The sequence below is a fragment of the Protobothrops mucrosquamatus genome, unplaced genomic scaffold (genome assembly GCF_001527695.2).
Source record: "Protobothrops mucrosquamatus isolate PMUCROS unplaced genomic scaffold, P.Mucros_1.0 scaffold3060, whole genome shotgun sequence".
NCBI lineage: Eukaryota > Metazoa > Chordata > Lepidosauria > Squamata > Viperidae > Protobothrops > Protobothrops mucrosquamatus.
In genome coordinates this window covers 69,018-86,153 of record NW_015389071.1, presented here as the reverse complement: position 1 = coordinate 86,153, position 17,136 = coordinate 69,018, and the positions used below count along the sequence as shown (strand labels likewise).

Below are 17,136 nucleotides of genomic sequence, written 5' to 3'. Positions count from 1 at the left end.
TTGTTTTCTCTGCTTGTTTTGATTTTATCTTCCAAAGCTCTAAAGAGTCATATGGGGCTTATGCAACATTAGAATTAGTGGCAGTCAAGGATGCACACATTTCACCTGCCAATATGAAAGAGAGAAGGCTTTGTGGCCACCATCTTGACACTTTTTTTATTAACCCTCCCTGCAGATGCCCATAGCTGCAGTCAAAACTCGTGAAAATCAATGGATATAGTTAGGGGTAGTTCTAATTGGGGGAGAGATTCATTAGCAAAATGAGTAAGAAATGGAGTCATAAAGAGCCAGTTTGGTGTGGTGGTTAAGATGCTGGTCAACTGGTTAACTTTGGGCTTCTTTCTCAGCTCAACTGATCTCATAGGGTTCTTGTTGGGGAAAATAGGACTAGGAAAGAATATTAGGCATCTGCACGACCTTGACTTATTTATAAAAAAAACAATAAAATATAAATGAAATCCAGAAATGAACAACAAAACATTTGGCCATGTATCATACAGATATAGGAGAATAACAGACAAAGCTGGGTGGTGGAGTTAAATCTGACATCAGTTTGAAGTCATTGCATTGCCACAAGAGACCCAGTTCCAGCCCTCCATGAATTGCATTGACCCTTATCTCTTATCTAAGCACTGGCCATTAGTTGACTAGATTCTAGTGTATAGTAACAAGCATAAACCTTGTGCCTTGACTTCAATGGCTTTCTTTAATTAAATGTTCCTGCATGGTGTTGCATTCCAGCATGATATGGTCACTCTCTGCCAAAATTCCTGAACTTCAATACCTTCTATCATTCTATCTTTGTTAGTAAGAATTAAGTCCAGTATAGCTGACCAGTTCAGCAGCTCTTAATTCCTTTCAGAATTAATGGAAGCCACCCTGGGTTTTTCAAAAACAGATCATTCCTTATTTCTTTCTTTGACAAAATGACTAAATCAGTGGATAAGGGAAAAATGGTGGAGATAGTTTTACTAGACTTCAATATGGCATTTGACAAAGTAGACTACAGCGTACCTCTTTGTAGAACTGAACAATGTGGAATAATCAGTACCACCACAACATAATCCCCAAATATTTCACCTTTTTCTCAACCCTAAAACCAAACTTTTTCAGTCAGTATATCACCATCCTGTGAGGTCATATTCTTAATCAGCATTGATGTTTTCTGCTTGTTTATTTTAAACCAGCCAAGGACCCAAACTCATTTAGTTTCCTCATCAAATATTCTATATTATGTTTTGGGTCTTGCAGAAATATCACCAAATCATCAGCAAAGGCCCTCCGTTTATAAAATTTCTTCTTAACATTTATACCTTAGATCATCATTAATAACAATTTTTGCTTGTTGTGATGTGTAAACAACTTTGACCTCTTGAATAAAATTCCCACTAAAATCCATTTCTTGCAGGACTTTAAACTTAAAGACCCAATTTAAGTTGTCAAAGGCTTTCTCAGCATCTAAAGATATTAAAGCCGCCTGTTATCATTATAATATTGTAAATATTCAATAATATTCAAAACTATACTCACATTATTCCTTAACTGTCTTTTTGGCAGAAAGCCAGCTTGATCGTCATGAATATATGCCTCTAAAAAAATTTTTTAGTCTTTCTTCCAAAATTGCAGCGAATAGTTTATAATCCTAATTTAATAATGAGATTGGTCTGTAATTCTTTATCAACATAGCATCCTGACCCTCCTTTGGAAGTAACACAATATTAGCTTCTGTCCAAGTTGGGGGTATCTTTCCCCCTAGTACTATAACATTCATTACATTCTTTAATGGCTGCAGAAGTTCATCTTCAAAACATTTATAATATTGACTTGTAAATCCATCTGGGCTAGGGGCTTTGCCTAATTTTATTTATCTTATAGCTTCAGATATTTCAAAGGTAGTTATTGGGTCATTCATAAATTGACAAAACTTTTGGTAAGTTTTGTCTTAGCAAATATTCATCTATTTTTGACCAATCTATCTCCTGCATCTTACAAAATTAGAATAAAAATTGTGAAAATATTTTTAATCTGTTCGTTATCAGTTATTACTTTGTTACCTTAACATTTTTTTTCAATCATTCTCTTTTTCCTCTCCTGCCTTAATCTATATGCCAATCATCTCCCTGGTTTATTTAGAACCTCGAAATGTCTTTGCTTCACATAACTTAATTTTCTTTCTATTTCTTGGATTGTTAACATACACAGTTCTTGGCATAATAAATTAATTTGATGTAAAATTTTAGAGTCCATAGGTGAATTTTGCAATTCAATTTCTTTCTGTCTGATTGCATGAAATATCTTTTCGGTCTTTTCCAGAGATTTTTTATTCTCTAGCTGATTATATTGTATAAAATAACCCCTCATAACTGCCTTACTACCCTTCTAGGTAGTTGTTAGGTCTGTCCCTTTGCCTAGATTATTATCAAAATAGTCATGTAATTTCTTTTTACGGTCCTTTACAATTGTCTCCTTTTGCAAAATAGATTCATTTAATCTCCATCTATAACTCAAACTCTTTTTTCAAAGTACCAAAACAACTGGAGTATAGTCAGAAAAATATTTAGATAGGATGTCAACTTTCAAACTTCTATTTGCTAAGTTTTTAGAGGTCCATCTCATGTCAATCCTTGAAAATGATTTGTGCCTTTCTGAAAAAAAGGTATATTTTCTTGCAGAGCCTTTTTTATGCCTCCATGAGTCTACTAGCATTAGATTGCCCATCATTTCAAAGAATGTCTTTGGCAATTTACCCTGGGAGTGTTTGATCCGCTAAATAGATGTTCTATCCCAAAGTGGTGCAGTCACACCATTACAATCCCCCACATAAGCCAATTTTCATATGAAAAAGGCGAGAGTTGGTCCATAAGGTACTCAAAGAAATTGCTTTTTTTCCCCATTTGGCACATAAAGACCAATCACTATTGATTTTGTTCCATTAAATTAAATTTCCACCGTTACAAATCTACCATATTCATCTGATTATAGTGCCCTTGGTTTAAATTGGCATTTTATATATAAAACCACTCCATTAATCTTTTTTAGCCCAGCAGATATAAAATCCTCCCCATCCTCTTTCATTTGTTAAATATTTCTGGACTTGTTTTTAATATGTGTTTCTTGAAGACAGATTATATGAGCATTAATTTTTCTCAAATAGTGAAATACTTTTTTAGGCTCAGATGGGGTTTTCGAGAAGAGATTGGACAGCCATTTGTCTCTAACAGTATAGAGTCTCCTGCCCTGGGCAGAGCTTGGAAGAGAAGACCTCCAAGGTCTCTTCCAACCCCATTGTTCTATGTTCTATGATTGCTCTTGGTTATCTGCAACTGACAACAGGTCTGTAATTATACAATGGGAGCTGCATAATGTGGGTAGTGCTGATATTCAGAGGTCTCCAGGGACAGGTCATGTTTCCAAAGACTTAAATCTGGCCCTTCTTTCTTTGATGCCTACTTTCCAAGAAAAATAAGACTTTAATCCCAGTGCAACAATGCTATAAGTGTATTTGAAATGGCTGCTGCCAGTTATGGAATATTGTGGCTTGGCAAGAAAACACTTCTTCACGTGTACAGTAAACATCTTCCTCTTATCCAGATGAAAACATCTTACTGACAGCTCATGAATGACAAATGAGACCTTGTTCTCCTTCCTTTTCTATTGACCTTGTGACTTAGGAGGGCTTTCAGTTTGCAAAGTCTGTGCCCACAAAAATATTTTCAGTTTTTCTTGCCTTGTAAAGAAGTTTCAATCAACTGATGAGTGGGGTGAAACGGATATTAACTTCCTGGAGAAAATACTTCTCTGAGGTTCTCTCACTAACTTTTTTTTTAAGTTTAACATGCAAAAAGAAAGAATGATCCAAGCATGCTTTGATTCATCTGCAAATCTACCAAGGTCTATTCTAGACTTTCCAATGAATTTTAACATTTATTTTACTTTGGAATCTTTTTCAAGGGCCAGTGTGATATAAATTAAGAAGTTGGATTGGACTCAGGACAGCCATGTTTAGGTCTCCAGTTGCCATGCATCTCACTGGATGACTTTGGACAATTATTTTTCTTAGCCCAGACTAACTCCCAAGATTGGTGCTGTGAGGATAAAATGAGAAGTGATGTCACTTGAGCTCCATGGAGGAAATGAGGGAGATTAATGTCAGAGAATAAAAGAGATTCTTGAATATAGCTCTTCTGCAGCAATTTTCTTAGATTACATTGATGAGTTTTCTCTTTATGTTTCTTTTCTTTGACCAAGATAATATTATTTGATTTAGTTCCTAATAACTCCTAGATTATGACAATATATAATAAGTGACCAGTAAATACAATACACAAATCAAAGTTAAATTGGATAAAATGGGAAAATATAATTGTTCTAAAATATCTAAAAAGGATTAGAGTAAATATGGCATCCTGTACAAATTATAGGACAGTACTTGGCTATGGTCAAGATTATAAAATAAGATTGATCCAATAATTATAATAACAACATCTTGAAATAAACCAAATCAGAATGACCAGATTATTTAGTGAATAATAGAGATAATTCTTGGCAAGCACCTGCATAGAGAGAACATTAGAGAATAACATGTTCCATCAATTCAATAATTCCTCTACCACATGGACAGAAGGGGATTTTTTGCTATACTCTTCAGGAATTGCTGTTGGGAGGACATTGAATTGCGCTAGGGATAAGGTCCTTCTGAATTTTGGAATACTTGTGTGACTGAGATATCTGACTGTTTGGAGAAGATGTGCAGAGTAGTTCAAGAAGGGATTTCTGAGAATTTATTTATTTAATTAGAAAAATTATATGGGTGCCCACTCATTCTCCACTAAATCTGCAGTCCAAATAGAGCATATTTTCATAAATAATACCGCAAATGTAGCCACATTCAGAGAAAGGAAAACTGAGATCAGACAATAATAATTTAAAAAGAATTAATCTGAATCACCTGGAAATGAAGAACAATTATCCTAGGGGAGAAAAGTGAGAGGATCTAGAAGTTTCCTTGTCTACTGATGTGAGTGATGATCTCTCCTTCAGAAGTAAAATATAGAGCTACAGAGAGACAAATGAATGGAGGAGAGTGAGGTTGTTCAGCTGAGTAGCAGCTGTGAGGAAGGACCTCAATCCTGGAATTCTGCATTTCTCTTCATTCTTTGATCACTTTAAACCAGAACCATGTTCTCACTTCAAGGACGCTGATTGGGTAACTCTTTTTTAAGGCGATTGAAATGGAAAGCTTTTCTTCCTTTTTTCTATTATGAAAGAAGAATTTAGAAATTTTAGATCAAACTCAGCATCAAACTGAGATAAGAAAAGCATTAAAAGGAGGTATACATCATGCATACATTGTAATTCTCGTTTATCATTTATCCTCCCCTTGAAAAGAAAAAGCTAAATTCAGCATAAGATATGGCTTGGTGCTACTTTTATAGCTCTTCCCTTAACAGGCTTTGCCATTTTAATTAGTCTGGAGTTATTTCAAGAGAGGAAAGCTGGTGATGGTAAGGGCAGAAGTTCTGAAAGAAACCAAGTTGGCCACCAAAGAGACTTTCAAAGGCTCCCATGCCTCCTTGTTTCTAAATGAAGAGATGGTTATTTTGCCTTGTCCTCTTGGAATGAAGCTGCTGTTTCTACTGTGGGCTTTCTTTCCCCCAAAATTGCCAAACAAACTAATCAAAAGTAGATTTTCCTCATTTCCTTTTCATTCACCAAAGATTTCTGCTTTGCCTTTAACAGGAGGGTGGGTAGTGCCCCTTCTTCCACACTTGTCTTTATTGTGCCTTCATAGATGTCTATCCCAGGTGGAGACAAAAGAAGAGATTATAAGGGAAAGTGGGTCCTCTTAAGGCAATTGAAATGATTCACTCTGCTCTGTGATTCATCTCATAGTTCCTTTTTAAATGGCCCTTACAGGATAACAGGGATCATATAGATCTTCTAGTCTAGCCCCCTGATCAAGCAGGAGATCCTATACCATTCCAGGCAAAGGGTTGTCCAATTTCTTCTGAAAAACATCCCATCTTGGAGCACCCACAACTTCTGAAAGCAAACCATTCCACCAATTAATTGTCCACACTCTGAATGCACATTATTGCAGCTGACATTTGCATCAACATATAAATCCCCTGTTTCAGAAAATGGAGAGGCTGTTGAAGGAATTATATGAAGAGACAACAGAAGTTCTTGAGTTCTCTACAAAGTGAGAATCAAGTATGACACAGAGGGGATTTTTTCCCCTTAGTGAAATCAGGGATCCCTTAGGCAAATGCATTGACATGGATTCAGGCAATGTTAGCAATATTGAAAGGCTAGATTGCTCCCAAAGTACCTCTTACTCACAAAATACTGTAAAAACCAACTCTTGGCATTTAAGACCCCATGCACCAGAGGCCCCAAATTCAGTTGTATTAACAGGTGAGCCAGGGAAAGGTCTGCTATGACCAATTAATAGCCTCCTTTGGGCTTTTCCTTTGGGGATGCCTTGAACGAACCCTTTCAGCTGTCATTTTTGGAGTGACATGNTAGTATTGTTACAACTCAGAATTTGTGCAAATCCTTTAGCAAACACCTTCTCATATGAGGGCATGAATGAAGCTGAAGGACTCATTCCTTGCTTCTCATAGTCAACAGAGGAAGAGCTCAGGTTGGCTTGAAAGCAGGAAGAGATTGCCTGTCTTCCAGCCAAATCCAGCCTCCAAAATGATCCAGGTTCTCTTGGTAATTATATGCTTAGCAGTCTTTCCTTATCAAGGTAAGATGTTCTCTTTGGTTCCCTTGTTCAGATTCTTACTGCTAAAAGACTATTGCACTCAACAGATTGCTATGTTGATGGGTTTTGTTTGGGGTATTATTTTTGACAATTAGTCAAAATTTGCTCCACTTCAGTTTCTACAGATTTAGCAAAAGAATGGTCTCAAGGATCACATTTGTTCTAAAGTTACATAAATGGTTTCTTGGTATTTGCTTAAATTTTTTCAAGCCACGAGCAGATCCTAAGAAAGAAAAGTCCTAAGATCTTCAGAAGAAAAGCACGCTCAGGCTGGAGAGAATGTTTTCCAATGATGTGAGTTTTAAAAAAAGGATTAGAAGACTGAAGAGGACAGAGAGAGACAGAGTTTGTGGCAAGAAATTTTCAGAAAGCAAAATGTTAAAGAAAAATAAAGTGTTTTCGGTTTTAATTTTTTTTCAATAGGTCAGTTAGATATCCTGTAATTTAGCATGCATAATATTCAGCCAAACAAAAGCTAGTGCTATTGTTGTTACAGAGAATCTTCAAACTGTACTCAAGATAATATGACACTAACTTTTCTCGATGCAAGATTTATAATTATCTTAAATTATTTCTTCCCTCCTTTCCTTTTACTCTGCAGAAAACCAGGGAGGTTCCCTTCTGAAATTCTTCCCAAGTTCTCCTTCCTTCTGTGGGCTGAGATACTTTTTCCATGCCAGTTGACCAGTCTATGTCTCTTCTTCCTGTCTCCCAAGTCATTCCCACATATCATTACAAACAACGATACTCAACTGATTCAGAAGTTGCCAAACACAATTAAGGATCAGAGACTCAGTGCGGTAGCCCTGTTTTGGTTTTTTTAATAGCAAGGAAAGGTGGGGATGCCCTTACCAGAAGTAATTTATGGAGAACAATATAGGAAAGAAGAAAGGGAGATGGAAGGGAAATTGTTGCTTGTTCTGTGCTCTAAGCAAGAGAGGAATAGTAAGCTTGCTTGCTAGTAGGTGGAGTTGAACACTTCCCATGATTCTGGGAGCATCAGGTACAAATGGGTAGGTACATAAATAGGTATGAGGAAGATGTATTCTTCTGTCTGGGGTTGCCCATCAGCCCGAGAAGACACATTTCCAGGTCTCTCTCTCTCTCTCTCTCTCTCTCTCTCTCTCTCTCTCTCTCTCTCTCTCTCTCTCTCTCTCTCTCTCTCTCTCTCTCTCTCTCTCTCAATTCTCTAGGTGATTGGCTAGCAGTCTCTTTCCCATACCCTGTGGTTATTGATATTTCAGTTTATTGTTTTGTTTCCACTTGCAACTATAAGCACAACCATACCCCCTCCCTTCCATTATTCTGCTAACAAATCTTGGTCTCAGTTGTGATTGTGCACCCAAGAGGACCTGCAGGTGTCAGACTTCCACATTTACAAAATAAGTTAAGGAACAAATAGCAGGTGACCATTCAATGACCATATGGGGACCAACTCTAAATATTTCAGCCATTGGTCTAATTTTGAAATCACTACTTATTTACATGTTCTTAGCTGCTCCAGTGATAATTATGATGCTGTGCGCTGTCCATAGATTCTTTTAAAAGTGAAAGAAAGGAAAATCAGCAAAACTATTAGGATGGCAGTGAAATAGCAGTTCAACTGAAAGGAATTCCTAATAAGCTGCATTTGCATAAAAATTTAAGTTTGCCTAGCTTTTTGACTAATGGATGTGCTAAACCATAATGCAGTATGGTTTACTGAATTGTATGAATCACATTATATTGATTTACTATTTCTGGTGTTATCCTTATCACTCAGTGCACAAACCTGCACATTGGTTTAGATTTATTTTTTTCTTCTAATTATTCAAGCTCCAAAATGTTTCTTTTGCACCTGCCCAAAGCAATGTCTCCACTTAGACTTCCATCTCCCAAACATTATTCAGCAAATTGCATTCCCAGAGAAAATCTGGATTTCTGTTCTGTGTCCTACTAGAAAAAGATTCCATAATTCACTGATAATTGAATAACAAATTGTGTTGTGGATGTGAAAATGGTAGAATAACATCCCAAAGTAAACCAAACCTTTCTTTTCTTTTTCCTTACGAAGGGAGCTCTATAATCCTGGAATCTGGGAACGTTGATGATTATGAAGTCGTGTATCCACGAAAAGTCAGTGCATTGCCCAAAGGAGCCGTTCAGCCAAAGGTAAGAAAAAGATCTTTGTTTCATCAACAAATTATTTCTTGTCAGCCCACAGAAATTTTGATATTCCTTTGCTGCCATCTAACGGTTATCTGAATTTTGGATTGCAATTTACGTTCCTTCTTGCATTATTTATTTATTTATTTATTAAACAAATTTATACCAAATTGAGGAGACTCCTGGCAACTCACAAACAGAATTTCCTAATATTAATAGGTTAGTATAACTAATAAAGCGTTGGGAGACAACCAGCCGTACAGTGAGGAGGGATCAAGTAGAGAATTAGACTTGAATCATTTCATAGCTGCAACAGATCCAGGAATGACATCCTCTCCCCCCCCCCAGGAACTACCCCCCGAGATCCGGACGATCCCGGATCTCCTAACCTTCCGCCGCGCCCTCAAGACATGGCTTTTTCAACAAGCGGGACTGACCTAGGGTGAATTTTAAATAGGGAAAATTTTTTTAAAGATTTTAATAATGACACAGCCATAAATATATTTGGTTTTTAATTGGTTTTATAGGGGAAATGTTTTTTGTGTTGCTTTTTAATATGCTGTGAGCCGCCCTGAGTCCCGTGGGGAGAAGGGCGGCATAGAAGTTGGAAGTTGGAAAATAAATAAAATCTATCTGTTCTGAAGAGAAGGGAAGCAGTCTAGGGAGATTCCTGTATTATAGGCAGAATACAATAAAGTGCTTAATTTAAACTCTTCTTGTGTGGACCTGGTTACTTGTACCTAACATAAATTTTGAGGCAACTTTGAGGGATTTCTTCTTCTTTTTTGTACTCTTGGGTCATCCTTCATAAAAGCTGTGACAACTGTGAACCATGAGATTTCAAATTATCCTTTCTAGCTTCCCAGAATGCATCACTTTGAAATGTAAAAGATGTGTTTTTAGGTGAACATGGTATAGTGGTTACAGCTCAAGATTAGTTCTGAGAATCAGATTCAAGTCTATAACTGGATGACTTTTGAGCCAGTCTCTGTCCCAGCTCAACCTCATTCACCAAGATGTTCAATTAGAAAATGAGATCTTGAACTTATGCAGGAAAGTTAATTTATGATCTTACAGTTCAAAGCACCAGATGAAATACTCTAAATCTAATGAATAATTTGGCTATGGCAAATTATTCATTAGATTTAAATAACAGGTGTAGAGTTGTTAAGAGGGTACACATTTTATTTGCCTAATTTTTTAAGAAGTGAAGCCTGAACTCTTTGCTTTTTAGTATGAAGACACCATGCAATATGAATTTAAGGTGAATGGAGAGCCAGTGGTCCTTCGCCTGGAAAAAAATAGGTATTTTAATTCAGACTTTTTCTTAACTTTACTTGGACAATGTGAAAAATGTATATTCCTGGAAACAATCTAAGAGATTTTTATTCTTGCTCTCCTGGGGTACACTGCTGGACCATAACAATTTTAGACAAAATTGAACCATTCAAGGTTCATAACCTTCTATCACTTGAATTAACTAGGTTAGTTATGATTGCAAAGATTCAAAAAAGATTGCTTATGCAGCTTCACAGATACCCCGTCAATCTGAATAACATTTCCTATGAGACCTGCATAGCTGCTCAACTTACATCACAATTTATATGTTGAAGCATGAAAGGCAGGAAATGTCATCTCCTATTAAGGACCGAAAAGAGACATGACTGAAACAAGCCCAGATTTCCCTATATTTTTTTTAAAGAATGCCATGTGGATCTTCTCAATGGTGTTCCATTTGACATGTAAATCAAGATATGAATAAAAATATTATGCAAATATAAGCCACAGAAATGGAATAAAACTATTTTTCAGCACAAAAGACAAACATAGTTGGAAGGGACCTTGGAGGCCTTCTAGTCCACCCCCTGCTCAAGCAGGAGACTATACCATTCCATAGCTGTCCAATCATTCCTTGAAAACCTCCAGTGAGGTATAAGCTACAAAGAAATTGCCCTATATGTGGTTATCTGTGTGTCAATTTATCCTATACCACTGGAGACATTTCATGCTGAATTCTAATGTGTGCTTTAGAAGTTCTAGTGTCCCCTTTTCTTTTGTTTAAATATGAAGGCTGCACGGAATTTCAAGTTAGCATCTGGATGGTCTTGTTTTGGCATGGAAACAAAGCAGGACTAGAGAGGGAAGACTAGCAAGGAATATCTAGATTGGCAAAATAGAAGGCAATGCCAAGTGAATAGAATGGAAAGTGACTCCATACATTGGTTTAAAGCTTCAAGAGAGATGCTTCTGTATGAAGGTTCAAAGGCATCCATTTCCTTGAGGTTGCTTCATTTTACTCTTTAGTAAATAGAGCTATACTGCTCTCCTTTATAGACCAAGCAGATTCATCAGATTGTTGCATAGACCAGAAGAATAAAAAGAAGACGTAATAGAAAATGTCTTCTCCTGGTCAATCATTCTCCTCTGAGCCTTGATGAAGAGAATTGCACAGCTTCCTTGGTGTAAATCTCTATCCTCGGGTGAATCTAGTATGCGCAGCCCTCCTCTTAAATAGCCATGGGATTGAAATACCTGCTCTATTCTTTTGATAGCAAAGAAGTTGTTTAAAATGCCATTATACAAAATTGTAAATTTATTATAAAATTATCTCAGTCCTACTTAATTCCTGACATAGATATTCTCTTCTTTGCAGAGGACTTTTTTCAAAAGATTACAGCGAGACTCATTATTCCCCTGACGGCAGAGAAATTACAACATACCCCTCGGTTGAGGTAGGGTCTCACTTTTAAGAGTCTTGCTTTTAGGAAGTAAATTGAAACAAATGTTTGTGCACAATATTACAAATATACAAGAACGAGACCAGGCTACTCAAAAAAGAAGGGCTATATATGTATTGGTTTTATAAGACTGTCAGCCGCCCTGAGTCCGGTAAGGAGAAGGGCGGGATATAAATTGAATAAATAAATAAATAAAATAAATGTATGAAATATCTTATATTGATATGTTGTTATAAGGATGTATGGATTGTTAAACCCAGTTTGTTTTACTCGTTGAATTATTATGGCAGTATTTCAATCATCCAGTTCTTTCCTACTGGTTGAAAGCCATCATTTTGGGAGTGAGTTTCACAAATAGATTTATTATGAGAACATCAGGTTTACAAGATCTATATTTTCATTTTTAAACCAGACTACAGGGATACATGCAAAGTCTTTTATTTGTAATACCAAAAATGATAAAAATTCACTTTGCTCCTATACAGAAATCCATATAATATCTTTCATATTAAAATGGTCCAGAATGTGGCCCTACCAGCTGCAAAAAAATTACAGCACTAACATACTTCGTGAAGTCCTTGGCTCCTTGCCCCCAAATTGATCTAAACATGCATCCTCTGTCTTCAAAAAATATCTACTTCTGGCTTAGCATCTTCAAAGGTCATACAAATTACTCCTATTTAGTGTGTAGCAGAAATCTCTTGATTTTAATCTCTACATGGATCCGGCTTCCAGATAATGCTAGGAATTATACCTCCCTGTATATTCTGAAACTTTCCTTGTGTGAGCTCAAGGAAATAATGACTATTTGGTATCATTAGTAAATGTGGAATTTTCCATACATTATGGTAAGATTTCAGAACGTAGGACAACCATCAAGTCAGAAAGTTTCTTCAGCAAATCCTGTGGTTCAGCACTAGAGTTGACCTCCCAGAGAACATTTTATATTTGTGTGTTGGTTGTCTGCCCAAAAGTTCTTAGCTTTGTGCTATAAGTGGGACTCCCCCTAGAGTGTGAATTGATTTATGGAGACTTGCATTTATCCTAGGTCTTCTTTCCCCCTGAATCAAAATAAGCTGAATAATTGCTGTCTTAATATTTCATTGATGTGGTGGAATACATTGGAACTGTACTTCTGCTCATCAAATCACACTACAAACCAGGTTTAACCAGTGTAGTCCTCTTGCCTCCCTCCAGGATCACTGCTATTATCATGGACGCCTCCAGAATGATGCTGACTCAACTGCAAGCATCAGTGCATGCAATGGTTTGAAGTAAGATAATCTCTAATCTTTTATTTATTTTATTAAGAATAATATACTGCTCTTGGAGTTGTCACAGTTAAAATGAGGGACATCAGTTTTTCATGCAAATGAGTTGGGTGTGATCCAAGACTTCTGCAGAATTAAGAAAGACTTTGGTTGAATACCAAGAAGAGCTGCTGACAGCCAGTAGAGACACTAGGAAGCTAAACCAGATCTGTCTAAAGGAGCTTCCAAGCCCTTGTCTCCTTTACATATAGGAAGTGATGTTACAGGTAGAGAAAATAAGTAGGTTTCAGATTGCATACCTTGCTAGAAAAGTATTCAATGCAAAAATATCTCCAAACAAATACTGTACAAATATTTCATGATTGCATTGAGTGTGTGCAATCTCTTATATCTTTCTGATCATAGCTGTATCTTTGAGAAGTATGAGAAAGGGATATGAGTGCTGAGGAAAGAAAATTAAAAAATCAGTGAGTGTTCAGAAGGGATTCAGAAACACAGGGAATGTTGACTTGGTTAGTTAAAAATGGGTCTCAGAGCTGAATTTCATTACCCAACTAGCTAACATCAGCAGTGCAGGTTATCTCTGACCTAACAATATTCTCTTCTGTTGCTTCTCCATCTCTGATCACCCTTTTCCACATTGTTTTACAGAGGACATTTCAAGCTTCAAGGGGAGATGTACCTTATTGAACCCTTGAAGCTTCCCGACAGTGAAGCCCATGCAGTCTACAAATACAAAAATGTAGAAAAAGAGGATGAGGCCCCCAAAATGTGTGGGGTAACCCAGACTAATTGGGAATCAGATGAGCCCATCAAAAAGGCCTCTAAGTTAGTTGTTACTGCTGAAGTAAGTCTCATAGCAAACATTGTTTGAGAACCTGGATTCATTTACTTGTTTCTAAAATGTAAAGTAAGAGAGAAATTCTTTGGGGAGGGGTGATTAGATAGAATTCCAAAGGGAGGAGCCCCCATTTCTATCTTTTTATTCTAGCCATTGTATAAAAGAAATAATGGAAATATGATGAACAGAAAATACATGTTCCAGGCTTATAGCATTTTCTTTGTTCATACAGAGTTGAATCAAAATGGATTTAAATGAGTATCCAAATCATCTCTACTTTCTAAATCAATGTTGGATGCTTCTTTTTGCATGCAGAGAGGAGTTGGGATAGGGGGAGAAACTGGTTTGAAATATTTAACTGTTTTGAGATGTTTGATAAGACCATTATATAATTTTGACTCCATTTTCCAGTTTGATTTGAATCATTAAGTTATACTGACAATGATTGAAGAAAAAGTGACCAATTAAATCTGGTCACAATTGACCCTCATACTCCCAATATTTTCCTCCTTTACTGGAAGCACAAGAATTAGAAAACCAAACATTTCATCCAAAGTAACAGTTTCTTTTGGTGACAAACATTGAAACTGGCTGAAATATCTAGAAATTCAAAATCTCAACTTTTTTTTATTAAAATGTTAAAATTGACATGGAGCAACAGTTGTTGTTACCGTGGAATACCAAAACACAATTGCAGATGCCAAAATTGATTGTGAAGTCTGGTTTGCCTTTTGGCTTCAGTGTTTCTGACAATTCAAGATTCTTTATCTTTAGCAAGTTGTGTTTATATACATTATATTTAATTGATCCTTAATTGGTCCTCTATCTCGAATGTTCTTGTCTCAAAGTCAGATCATGATCACTTTATTCAAACTGGTCTTGTGCAGCAGAGTTAAGAAAGTGGCTGTCAGAGAGCAAGGAGAGAAATTGCACTCTGGAATTGGCAATTTGGCCTTGTAGATCTGTATGCTGAAAAAACACAAGTACACTTTCCTAGGGAAAGAAGCAAGTAATGCACCCTCACACATTCAGGTCTCAGCATAAGTCTACTTCCTGAGCAATCTGGGTCCTCCAGTGTTGGAATCTAACAGGGGAATGCAGGAGGGAGGGGCTCTTTGGCAGATCAGCAATGAGTCCTTGGATGGCAGAAAGAAGCCCGGAAGGGATCCTCCCTAAAACCTTCACAGGGTGTATCTCATGGTTACACACAGTGTGCTTTAGTCTGGAAAGATTTCTGTCTATACGAGAACAGCAATAAAGAAACAATTCTGAACAATTAACCATGTTTTCTTGTTCCTTGTGCCTGAGAAGTCTGAAACAATATTTCAGTAATCATTTTAAAATTATATCAAAAGAAAGGCATCATTATTTGGCCATTAAGAGTGAGTTCAGTGGGTCAAAATGTCTGATTGCCTCCCCTTACCTTGTCTTTGATGCGTAGTGTGATATGATTGCAGGCAAGGTCTAATTGGTTCCATAGAATGACCACATCACCGTGTTTCTCACGTGATTGGTTGGGATCCTTTGTTTGAGAAGGAAAAGGAAAGGTGAGAAAGTCATTGGAGCATCATTTAGACAGCCTGAAAAACAGGTCAAAGAGAGCAATTTCCTCACGTGCCTGTTCTTATTCCTATTAAATTTGGTTCAGAATTAGGTATTCATATATACCTTTATCTTTAAATGTAGGCATCATAAATTCCAAAAACAGATTAACTGGAAACAAGTGCCACACCTTATTAATACAAAGAAAGTGATTTTTTTTTAAGGTGACCACTTCTGTTTGTGCTTGACAATCCATTGCATAATGTACTTTTTCCTCAAAACTTTGTCAGTACTTTCTCTAAGTCAGGGTCCCCCAACCTTTCCAGCTTTACATACAGGTGGGGGGGAGGGGATGGTTCCACGTGAGCAGCGGGGTCATGCATGCACCCAGCTCTATTTGTGTGAGCAGTGGGCACACGCACCCACTCATGCAAATGGAGCACACCCACCCATGCTCACTTGTTGGTCATGCAAATGGAGATGCAGGCGCTCACCTGCCACTTCCATGTCCCAGTTCCGAAGGGCTCAAGGCTCAGGGCTAAAATTTTAACAAGCTGTCTCCCTATAAATGTCTTCTAAAGAGAACCAATATTTCTGAAAGTTCAAGTATTTTGACCAGAGAGTAAAACAAGCACTTTTCTGATTATCTGATGGTGACCAGCGTTCCTGTTGGCTGCTGGGAGCAACATGTCTAAAAAGCCTTTTGTTTATTGTTCTGTTTAGCAACGAAGATTCACCAAAAGATATGTTGAGCTTGTCATAGTTGCGGACTACAGAATGGTAAGTATCCTGGATATCTTTCCATTTTCTTTCTGCATTGAGCACACCATTTTGTTTCTGCCTTTTTTTATGTGGACATTTTTGAAGAGATTAATAAACATCCTAACTGGCTTTCTCTTAAAATGTGCTTTATCATAAACTTTGATATGTTTTGTTATTGGACCCAACCAATATTTAAAAAGTTAAGAGTCATTTGTAAATATACTCTAATTTGCACATTTGTTCTTCCTGGATTCCATTTAAATTTATTTTTATCCCACACTGGTTAAACAGTTCTGTAGGTTTCTTTGAAACATTCCTGCACTCTTTGGTTGTCCAAATTGACAACACACGAAGAAAAAGATGTGTAGTGAAAAATGCTTATCTCACACATCTCTGAACATGGAAATATAGCATCCAATTTAGAAAAGCATTTCAGTAGGCTGACCAAAATTTTCTCCAACCAGGAAAAAAAGCCCATGTATGCTGCTGAAAAGTTAAAAACCTTAATATATTAATGGCACAAATGTAAATTAAAAAAATCAGCACAAAAGAATACTTTGGATTGCTTGGATAAAAATTATTATTACATCAACAATTCAATGATCCTTTCACTGATATGTTCTTTCTCTCCCTCCTTCTTTCCCTTCTTCCTATAATTATGATCTCATCTTAACATTTTTATCTTTTCTGTAGGTCACGAAGCACAATGAAAGTTTAAGAACGTGGGTTTTTCAAATGGTCAACAGTATAAATGTGGTAAGAGGACATGGCAAATATTATTTCACTTGATGATTTTAAACTTCTCTCAGCCCCAGCCCAATTTTCATTGTATTCACACAACACACACAGAGAGAAGGTGGATTTCTACAAGAACGCTATCTTTTGTTGCTTTGAGTGAGGCCAAACTAGGTCATTTAGCCAGCTGGTGATTCAGCATGTAAGGCCATCTCAGAAAATGGGTTAATTCAGTACCTAAGTTAATAAGCCTCTTATGGGAATACAGCCACTGTGTTGGGAGGATGCAAATCCAAAAGTGTTGCAAGAATTCAATCAGAACTATATCTG

The 17,136-nt window shown here is 36.8% G+C and overlaps 2 protein-coding genes across 2 annotated transcripts in view; both read left to right on the top strand.

Annotated features, from left to right (window-relative positions):
* Nucleotides 1–6,576: 6,576 nt before the first annotated feature.
* LOC114923349 (zinc metalloproteinase/disintegrin-like) lies at nucleotides 6,577–11,294 on the top strand. Its single transcript, XM_029286187.1, has 4 exons — nucleotides 6,577–6,754; nucleotides 8,826–8,923; nucleotides 10,152–10,222; nucleotides 11,252–11,294. The coding sequence occupies exons 1-4, from the start codon at nucleotides 6,592–6,594 to the stop codon at nucleotides 11,292–11,294; spliced, it is 375 nt and encodes a 124-aa protein (XP_029142020.1). The 5' UTR covers nucleotides 6,577–6,591.
* Nucleotides 11,295–11,550: 256 nt separating this feature from the next.
* LOC107296982 (zinc metalloproteinase-disintegrin-like atrolysin-A) overlaps nucleotides 11,551–17,136 on the top strand; it is a gene marked incomplete at its 5' end in the record, with an annotated part of 16,881 nt that continues 11,295 nt past the window's right edge. The window contains 5 exons of the mRNA XM_029286186.1: nucleotides 11,551–11,649; nucleotides 12,853–12,929; nucleotides 13,578–13,773; nucleotides 16,033–16,089; nucleotides 16,765–16,827. Coding sequence (XP_029142019.1) covers nucleotides 11,551–11,649; nucleotides 12,853–12,929; nucleotides 13,578–13,773; nucleotides 16,033–16,089; nucleotides 16,765–16,827 — 492 coding nt within the window. The remainder of the gene's footprint in view (nucleotides 11,650–12,852; nucleotides 12,930–13,577; nucleotides 13,774–16,032; nucleotides 16,090–16,764; nucleotides 16,828–17,136) is intronic.